The sequence below is a fragment of the Caretta caretta genome, chromosome 5, assembly GCF_965140235.1.
Source record: "Caretta caretta isolate rCarCar2 chromosome 5, rCarCar1.hap1, whole genome shotgun sequence".
In the NCBI taxonomy this organism is placed as follows: domain Eukaryota; kingdom Metazoa; phylum Chordata; order Testudines; family Cheloniidae; genus Caretta; species Caretta caretta.
Window position 1 is genome coordinate 2,685,475 of NC_134210.1, and position 9,407 is coordinate 2,694,881.

At 62.8% G+C, this 9,407-nt stretch overlaps 1 protein-coding gene across 2 annotated transcripts; it reads left to right on the forward strand.

The window, feature by feature from the left end:
- The first annotated feature begins 414 nt into the window (after positions 1-414).
- On the forward strand, positions 415-8,472 carry STOML2 (stomatin like 2). Of its 2 annotated transcripts, none has more exons than XM_048850264.2 (10): positions 415-533; positions 1,068-1,220; positions 2,466-2,565; positions 2,868-2,926; positions 3,658-3,759; positions 4,675-4,809; positions 5,718-5,862; positions 6,340-6,419; positions 7,213-7,341; positions 8,123-8,472. In XM_048850264.2, exons 2-10 carry the CDS (start codon positions 1,137-1,139, stop codon positions 8,252-8,254), a joined length of 966 nt encoding a protein of 321 aa, XP_048706221.1. In that variant the 5' UTR covers positions 415-533; positions 1,068-1,136; the 3' UTR covers positions 8,255-8,472. The 2 variants fall into 2 exon arrangements, with proteins under 2 accessions (XP_048706221.1, XP_048706220.1); XM_048850263.2 differs by lacking the exon at positions 415-533 and adding an exon at positions 666-772.
- Positions 8,473-9,407: the final 935 nt, after the last annotated feature.

A 9,407-nucleotide genomic window follows, 5' to 3' on the forward strand; every position in this document is an offset into this window, starting at 1 on the left:
GCGCTGCAGGGGTGGCGCGCTGAGGGGAGCCCCCTGGCCGCCCCTACGCGTAGGAGCCGCAGAGGGGCCACGCTGCGGCCTCTGGGAGCTGCGTGGAGCAGCCCCGAACCCAGCTCCCCGGCTGCAGTGGGGCCAGCCCCAGCCCCGCGGGAGCTCGAGGGCCGGATCCAAACGGCCGGATCCGGCCCACGGGCCGTAGTTCGCCCCCACCCCTGCTCTCGCCAGAGGGGCGGGGCCGGGGAGCTCCAGGGCTCGGGCATCCGGGGCCCCGCGCCGGCCTGGGGGGAAAGCCCGGCGGGGGGCGGGGCAGCTGAGGCCCGGCCCCGCCCCGCAGCCGGTCAGGAATCGAACCCAGGCGTCCCGGCCCCGCCCCGGCTGCCCCGGGCGCAGTCCTGCCCCTGCCCACGCAGGCTCCGGGGGACGCCGGAGGAGCCGGAACGCTGGGTGGCGAGCAGCCATCGCGGCCGACCGGAACCGGAAGACTGAGGGTGTCTCACCCGGCTGGGGGGACGCTCTGTCCCGACAACTCGCTGGTGACAGCGCTCCTGGCGGGGCGGGCCGCGTGGGACGCTCTGGCCCTGCGCCGCCCTGGTCCCGGGCGTGGGGGGGAGTGTTTCCGGGGGGAAGGGTTTCGGCAGGGGAACCGCGCCGTCCCCGCGGCCGGAAGTGTTCCCGGCGGAGCGGGAGGGGCGGACCGGCCGCACACACCCGCTTCCGGCTGGGCGCGATGCTGGGGCGGGCGGCGCGCGGGGCCGGGCGGCTCCTGTCGGAGGTGCGAGGCCGAGGCCGAGGCCTGGGGAGGGGCGGGACCGGCTGCCCCGGGACGCGCCAGGAGCCCGTCCCTCCCCCCCAGCGCCCCCTGGCCCCGGAGTTTGGGACAGGAAGTGGAGGGAGCGTAGGCAGAGTCACGTGGGCTGGCATCGACACCCCCCCCACCCCCGAGGGGCTCGCGCTGCCCGCTGGGGCTCCCCTGGGCTGCGTCCCCGGTGTGGGGGGGCGGGGCTGGCGGGGGGGGGCACTTATTGCCCAGTCATGGCCTGGCTTGACTCTTCCCCTTCTCTCCCCAGAGCTCCCGGCGGCCGGGGCCCAGGGCATGGCTGGCCCCAGCCCCACAGCGATGCTCCTCCAGTCTGCCCATGAACACCATGGTGCTCTTCGTGCCCCAGCAGGAGGCCTGGGTGGTGGAGCGAATGGGCAGATTTCACCGCATCCTGGAGCCCGTAAGGAGCCTCCTCGCCCCCTGGAGTCTGAGCGCGGGGCCCCCGTGTGCAGTATCAGAGGGAAGAGCCAGAGCAAAAGGGATTGTGCTGCCAGCTCACGTTCCCTTGCATCACTCCTGTGCTGTGTGCTCCTCCTCTTGCTGGCATGTGGGAGCTGGGCTGACTTCCCTACCTGGCGTCCTCAGCCAGCAGTGGCTGCAGAAACAGCGGGTTCCTCTTCTGGGGGAGAGGGAGGAAATTCCTGCCACTGCTCCCCAGTGCTCCCACCCACCTGATATGATGGGCCCGGGTGGGGAGTGCAAGTAGGTCTCTGAGATGGGGTGGGGGAGGGTTAGAGCAGAAAGATCATAGCAGCTCCACCAAAGGTACAAAGTGAACTCCCCCCTCCCCCACACACGTTCCTGAGGGTGAGAGGTGATGAAAGCTTCAAACTGAATGTACTTGGTCTATGTTTTTCCTTGCTGAGTGCACCTGCCCTTCTGGGGTCTCCTGGTCCTACTGCCCTGGCTGGATAGTGGGAGTGTGGGAGCTCCATGTGGGGTGCGTTCTTGGCCAGAGAGAGATTTCCCTTGCAGAGCGTGCTCGACTGTTTGTAGTCCCTGTAAAAAGAACAGGAGGACTTGTGGCACCTTAGAGACTAACCAATTTATTTGAGCATAAGCTTTCGTGAGCTACAGCTCACTTCATCGGATGCATGCACCTCATGTATTGTTTCATGGTCTCTGTGTATATAATGTCTTCTGCAGTTTCCACAGTATGCATCCGATGAAGTGAGCTGTAGCTCACGAAAGCTTATGCTCAAATAAATTGGTTAGTCTCTAAGGTGCCACAAGTCCTCCTGTTCTTTTTGCGAATACAGACTAACACGGCTGTTACTCTGAAACCTGTAGTCCCTGTGCCATTCCAAGCTCTCTTTCTGTGGTAATCTCACCAGTCACCAGCTGGTGGCGCTGCAGGCACAAAGAATGATGCTGTTGGGAGGATTGGGAAAACAGGCATCTAAGCTGGGAGGTGGAAGCAGCTGGGAAGCTGAAGGCCCTGAGTGTGTAGAGCGAGTCCATTGCATCCCCCTGGGGCTACCACTGCACCAGTGTGCACTCAGGTTGCCCACGCAGTAGTCTCCAGCCTTGCTGTCCAGTCGGTGGGAGCTGATCCAGCATCCTGCTGTGCTCCCCAACTTAGTGCCCTCTGCTCTGGGGCCAGGATGCTGGGCTTTCCCTGCAGCTTTCCCTGCTCTTCTCCCAGGGTTTGAATTTCCTCATTCCACTGCTGGATCGGATCCGCTACGTACAGAGCCTCAAGGAAATCGTCATCAATGTCCCGGAGCAGTCGGCCGTCACGCTGGGTGAGGAGGAGCTCGTCTGCCCTGCTTCCCCCTTCCCAGCCCCCTGTCTGCACCCCAGGGGGCAGGGCAGCAGCTGGGGGTGGGAGCCTTGTGGGCTCCTTGGCGAGTACATGCAGATCTGTCCCTTGGGACCTGGACTTGGCCTAATTTGTAGCGCTTTGGAAATGGGAAGTAGCTTATCCCTGTGAGCCCCTGCCTGACCATCTCTCTTTACTCGGGCAGGCTGCAAATGCCACTTCCTTCCTGCAGGATCCAGGAGGATGTTGCCCTGTTGACAGGAATGTTCTCCTTTTCCCTCGCAGATAATGTCACCCTGCAGATAGATGGTGTCCTGTACCTGCGGATCATGGACCCCTATAAGGTACTAGCGGGGCTCAGTGTGGCCGTGGAGATGCGAGGTGGCCACCTCCCACTGTGTAGGCATCTGCTAATGCTCCCTGCCCTACACAGCTGGCAGCTGCTCATGCAGAAAAACTGGGGGTGGTGGGATATCTGTAATCACTGGAAGGACCAAGGCGTGGAGCAGTCCTGGAGGGAGAGGCTGGGAGGTCACCTCCTCATTGTCCCAGCCTGACCTCTGCTCCTGAGCATGGAGGAGCTTGGCCCTGCAGCTCCCAGCTGCCTTGGTGTAGAGGGAAGAAGCTGAACATGCTGCTCTCCTCCCTCATCATCCTCTCATTCCATGGGATCTTGGCCTGGCCTCTGGGAGCTCCCTGGATGAGACTTCTTGCCCCAGAGCAGTGGGGGTCGTTTAGATCTCTGTGTCCCAGCCCCGCCGGAAACACCAGCCACTCTCACTGTCAGGGACTTGATGCTGATACTCCAGTCTGGGCCCTGTCTCTGAAGGATCCTGGTGCAGACACTGGCTCTGGGGGCTGGACTCTGGCCTCGAAGGTGAGTGTCTCTGTTGTTGCACTAGGTCCAGCAGAAAGGCCCTGCCCCAGGGGAGCGACTGTCTGAACTGGCCACTCTGGGGAGAGCTCCACCCCACTGACCAGTGAGGGAGGGGGCTGGCAGCAGCCTAAGTGGCTGCTGGGCTGGCAGGATTCTTGGGTGCTGAGTCTGATCATGGTCTCTGCTCCCCCTTTCCAGGCCAGTTATGGGGTGGAGGACCCTGAGTACGCGGTGACCCAGCTGGCCCAGACCACCATGAGGTCCGAGCTGGGCAAAATCTCCCTGGACAAAGTCTTCCGGGTAAGTTATGGGCTGGGGCTGGATTGTGCTGCTCGGCTCCTGAGCCTTACAGGATCTACTCTTGGATGATGTCTTCAGTGCACTGCTGTAAGCGCCCCCTGCAGGGCTGCGGGGCTGTGACTGTTGGGTCTGGGGGGCAGTGTTTGTTCTCAGAGGTATTTCGCCAGCTGAGGAGTGTGGGGGCAGGGAATCCAGCGCTTGAGGAGTCAAGAAGGAGCTGGCAGCAGCATCCCTCTGGGTGCCAGGGGCACTGGAAGTGACGGGGTCTCCCCAGCCAGACGTTTCCTCTTCAAATAGCCAAACTCCCTCAGCTCAGGGCACTTCCTGGGCCTCTCCCAACGAGGCACCAAACCCCAGGAAGGGTCCCAGCCTCACGTGTCCCTGTTTAACTGGAGTGACTCTTGCTGCCATGAGTGCCGGACGCAGGGTCAGGAGTGGCCCCCCCGGATCTCACACCAAGGAGGTCGGTAGCTCGCGCCACTCTCACTGCGGTGAGAACCCCTGCGTGACGGATGCTCTGTGCCAGGACCCAGCTGGCTTGGCCTCCTGCATGTTGAGAGCAGCTCCTGTTGGTGGCAATGCTGTGGCTGGCTGTGTCCTGCCTCACAGAGCGGGAGATGTGGGCTGAGGGGAGACATGTCCCTGTGAGTGGCTGTCCCTTGTGAGCCGGGCTGAGGTTGTCTGGCGGCTGCTCCTGTTCTCAGGGTTGCTGTTGTGCAGTCCTTGCGCTGATGACAAGGGTGGGGGCAGTCGGTTCTGCTCTATGGCCACAGGGCCATGGTTCTGGCAAGTGGGTCCTCCAGGGCTGGATTTGGCCCCTCCCCTCCGAAGGGGCAGGGCCTTGCTGTTTCTCTGCCCCCTTGTTCTGAGCTGAGCCCATCTCACTGCGCTCCTGGGTTCTTGTGCCTTCTCCAGGAGCGGGAGTCCCTCAATGCCTGCATCGTGGATGCCATCAACCAGGCCTCGGACTACTGGGGCATCCGGTGCCTGCGCTACGAGATCAAGGACATCCACGTGCCTCCCCGGGTGAAGGAATCCATGCAGATGCAGGTCAGCCGATAGCCTGGCCACCCCCTGCACTCTCCAAGTGCAGGGAGGGCTGGGTGGGTGCCGATCTCTGGTTTTAGTCCCAGTCCCTGTGGGCTCCCCTCCTCCAGAGCTGGGTGGCTGCACAGGCCGTGAACGCTGCCTGAGTAGGCCAGTACCTGGGGTGAGCACAGGGCAGGGACCCGCAGCTCAGAAGTCCCATCCCCCCCACTCTCCAACAGACCGAGCAGGGCCCCGTCCCCAGGGATCTTGGGCAAGAAGAGGAGAAGTGCAGGTGGCTGCGGCTGAGGACACTGAGCGTAGTCACTCTGCACCCAGAGCGGCCGGGCCACATGGCACCACGGTGCTCCTTTGGCTGCTGCCTTCAGGACCTGCCAGCGCCCCTTTCACGCAAAGGGCTGGCGCCAGGCTGAGAGAGTCTCCAGATGCTCAGGCTCTAAGAGGGCAGCAGAGAGGGCTGAGGGCCTCCCACTGAGAGTGCCTGGTTTGCAGTCCCAGGGTGTGGATGCAGAGATTTGGCAGGAGCTCCTGCTGGCTGGGCTGGGGCGTAAGAGGGGAGCTGGATAGGCAGGTCCAGAGCGAGCCACGTAGGGCTGGTGGGCTCCCAGAGAAGGAGGAAGTCAGTGCTTTCTTGTGGAGCTGGTGTAAGCTGCTTCCTGTGGGTGAGAGCTTCAGCTCTTCTCAGGGACGGCCCCATGGCGCGGGCAGTGCTCTCACGCAGCCTGGAGCAGGCCCAGCGCTTCCTGGGGCTCGCTTGGTGCCCAGCAGGGATGTCTTAACCCCTTATGAGCAGCACGCCCCTGCCTGGAGCAGATGAAGGGTGCCCCCTGCTCTTGCCCCTCCCTTTGTCCCCTAGAGGAGGGACGATCTGTGGGGTGGCTGCAGCATCCCCTCTGGTGCTTCGGTTCCAGGTGGAGGCCGAGAGACGGAAACGTGCCACAGTGCTGGAGTCAGAGGGGACCAGGGAATCTGACATCAACGTGGCAGAGGGGCGGAAGCAGGCCCAGATCCTGGCCTCTGAGGCTGAGAGGGCCGAACAGATCAACAAAGCTGCTGGTAATGAACTGGAGCACGGTGGGGCGCTGGGGTGGGGCTGGGTCCGGGGCTGTCCGTGCTGCAGAGAGCTGGTCCCTCCCTGGGGGCATCAGGCCACTCACTCGAGTGACAGCAGTAGGCAATCCTCCTGCCAGCCCTGCAGAACTAGGCCCCGCGCTGAGTGGGAGCCGTGGGGTATTTAACTGCCCTCCGGGCCGGGAGACCCTGGTGTGACTGTGGGTGTGGTGCGGACTAGCACTGTGGGGCTGCAGTCTGAGATGCTGTGGGCTAGCTGGCAGGGAGGCACACTGGGAGGGAGGCTTCCTGCTACCTTCAGCCTCCAGGCTTGTGGCAGAGCACGAAGCTCTCCTGGTACAGAGCAGCCTCAGCCACGTGGCAGCGATCCCTGGAGCGTCGCAGGAGCTTGCCCGCTTCCCTTTCCCTGCTGCTTCTCTCCGCTCCGTCCCCTGACTCCTGCTCTCCTACGTTTCTGCCCAGGGGAAGCCAATGCCATGCTGGCCAAGGCCAAGGCCAAAGCAGAAGCTATTCGGCTCCTGGCTGATGCTTTGACGCAGCAGGTGAGTGCCCGTTGCTAGGGAGGCCGAGGCTCTGCCTGTGTCCAGGTGCCAGGCCCTTGCTCTCCGTTGGTGTCGAGGCTGGGTGTTGGGGGACTCTCCTCCGCAGGGGACATGTAAAGGAGAGCAGCAGCCTTTCCTCCTGACCCCGCAGCCGAGCGGGCGAGAGGCTTTCCCAGCATGCATTGGGCTGAGTGCGTTACCCACGAGTGAGCCACGCCGCTCGCCCCAAGCTTCTGCCTGTGGAGCGCCCACTCCGGAGCCTCTGTCGCTGCCACGGTCACAGACCAGTGGCCATGGGGAGGACAGTGCGTGGGGTCTGCAGGGGAGACCCGCTGCCGGAGGGATCACCACAGGGCTTGGTAGCAGTGCCTGGAGGCTGCAATGCCATCGCCTTGCCCCACAGAGCTTCCTGCTCCCCTTCAGCACACTGGGGACCCTCCTGCTCCCTTTCCCCTCCCTGAGGAGATCCCACCTCCCAAGCCCTCCCCTCCCAGGAGACCTTCCGGCTCCTGCTGCTCTGGGCCCCTGCCCAGCCGTGGGGGAGAGGGGGCGCCTTGGCAGGGAGCGGGGGAGTTGGTTACAGCCCGTTGGGATCCCCCTGGGGATTAGCTGGCTTCCCATTTTCGGATTCGTCCCCAGAACTTCCTAACCCTAATCCAGAGCCCCACTGCTTCCCAGACATGGCCACTGACCCTCCCCTTGCTCCATGGGGTGCAAGGGTCCAGCGTCCGGCTGGGGGCAGCAGCTCCCATTGTGCTGTGTGCACAGTGTGACCCCCTCCATCCCTCTCCAGAACGGCAACGCAGCTGCCTCCCTGGCTGTGGCGGAGCAGTACGTGAGCGCCTTCTCCCAGCTGGCCAAGGACTCCAACACCATCCTGCTGCCCTCCAACACTGGGGACGTCACCAGCATGGTCACGCAGGTCGGCACAGGGCAGCGCTGCCTAACAGCCTGCTGGGCCCATGGGTCGCAGCAGAGAGCTCAGCGGCTACAGAGCCGAAGGCGGGAAGGAGGGAAATTGCCCCGGGGGCAGGGCTGGGAATTTGTCCTTGTGAATTTACTAACGCTCTGACATGAAGGCTCCTGGGTGGGGAATTCGCCATGGGACCTGACAGAGCTGTGGTCCCTGCCAAGGCAGCTTGTGGCCAGGCACAGGAGAAGGGAACCCAGCTGCCTGCTCTGGGGCTGGCCAGCCCAGAGACGCTGCCTTCCATGGAGACCAGGGCAAGGCAAGGTCCGAGCTCCCCACTGGGTTCCACGCTGTCCCCTTGGGGTGGGAGTTACTGTCGCCCTTGTCCATCCCTGGGCCAGGCCAAGGGGGGCGGTCAGATCACCTTGGCACAGGGGGCCCTGGGTGTGGGGGGGTGTCAGCCCTCCAGAGCTGCCTTTCCTAGTGTTGAGAAGTAGCCCAGCAAACCTTGGGGAGGGAGCAGGGGCTGGTGGTGACTCCCGACATGGGCCGTTCTCACGTGGTCTGCCCTGTGACACCCCCTGTGCTGTCCCTGCCTTGGCCCCTGCCGTGGCCGAGCTCTGAGCAGGGTAGCCCCTACTGAGCCCTGTTCTGTCGAAGGCCTTGGAGCAAGGGTCCCCGGCTGCAGGTGTCTTCTGGCCCGCCTGCACTCTGCTGTGCCAGAGTCCTCCATTGCAGAGTCTTGCTGTGTCCACAGCAACCGCTGGGTCTCCCTTCCTTCCCCTTTCCCCAGGCCCTGGGCATCTACAGCGCCCTGACCAAACCGCAAGCTGCAAAGAGCTCGGAAGCGACCCCACCAGCCCTCGAGGTCCCCAAGCACCCCCCCACAGAGCTGCCTGAGGCGGATCAGGTGAATTCCAGCTAGCGGAGGAGCCTGGAAGACATGGATCACTATGAACAAACTGCTGCGGCAGCACCCGTCATGGAGCGTGGCACCCCTGCTCCTGCCACGGTGGGAGCCCTGCAGGGCGCCGGCTGGGGCAGTCACGCCCTGCTACCCTCCCAGATCAGACTCTCTCCGCTCTCTCTTGGTTCTTCTTTGTATTTGGATTTAATCATGTAATAAAGGAAATAGCACCGGAACCGCAGCGCGTGTCCTTGGCCCTGTGTGCCGGAGGGGGTAGCAGCTCCTCTGTGCCTGGGAGGGTCGGTGACATAGGACTGGGCAGATGGGATGAGACCCGGGGCCCAGTCTCCTGTCTCCACCAGTGCCTGGCACCAGTTGCTGCTGTGGAAGGTGGCGAGAGCCCCTCTGAGGGGCAGTTCTGGGGCAACCTGTCTTCAGGGGAGTCTCCTCCCAGTAGTTAGGATGGTTTGAAGCCAGAAACAGATTTTTATATCCCACCTCCAATTAACACACTTAATACTTTCCCAGCTCTGGCTATGGGCACTCACAGAACTGTCCCAGCCCTCTTTGAATCTTAAGTTCTGAGTGACATCATGTAGCAATGAGTTCCGCAGGCTAATTACACGCTGGGTAGGAAAGGTGTCCTTTCATGGTTTCAGAGTTTGCTGCTGCAGTGGCCTGGCTAGGCTAGGCGAGGCTGTGAGGAAAGGCAAGGGCAAACCAAGACAAAAGGGACAATTTCCAATTGTTAGAACTTTATAAGGGAAACCCAAAAATGGTAGTAGAAGCTTAGCTGCAGGCCATCAGGCCAAACACATGGTCTCCCTGGCAAGCTTGAATGGCCGCAGCGTTGCCTTTCCCTGCTGCAGGGGTAGACTGAGTTCTGCGCAGGGGCCTGCATGTGTGGCTGGCGTGAGTCTGAGGCCCTGCATGGCCGCGGCTCTCCGAAGCGTTGCCCTTTTACCCAGCAGCAGTCGTGTAATGTGCCATGGCAGGCGGGTGTCTGCCCTCAGTAGCAGGGTGGCATAGAGGCCCTTCCCCTCACTGGGGCGGCCCACGGGAGTCGGCGAGGAGGAGGAAGGGCGGCAGGCTGGGGGCTCGTTCCTTAGACGCGGAAGATGCTCCAAAGCAGGCTGTCTGTGTGGAGGGGGGCAGGCACAGAGTCCTCCTG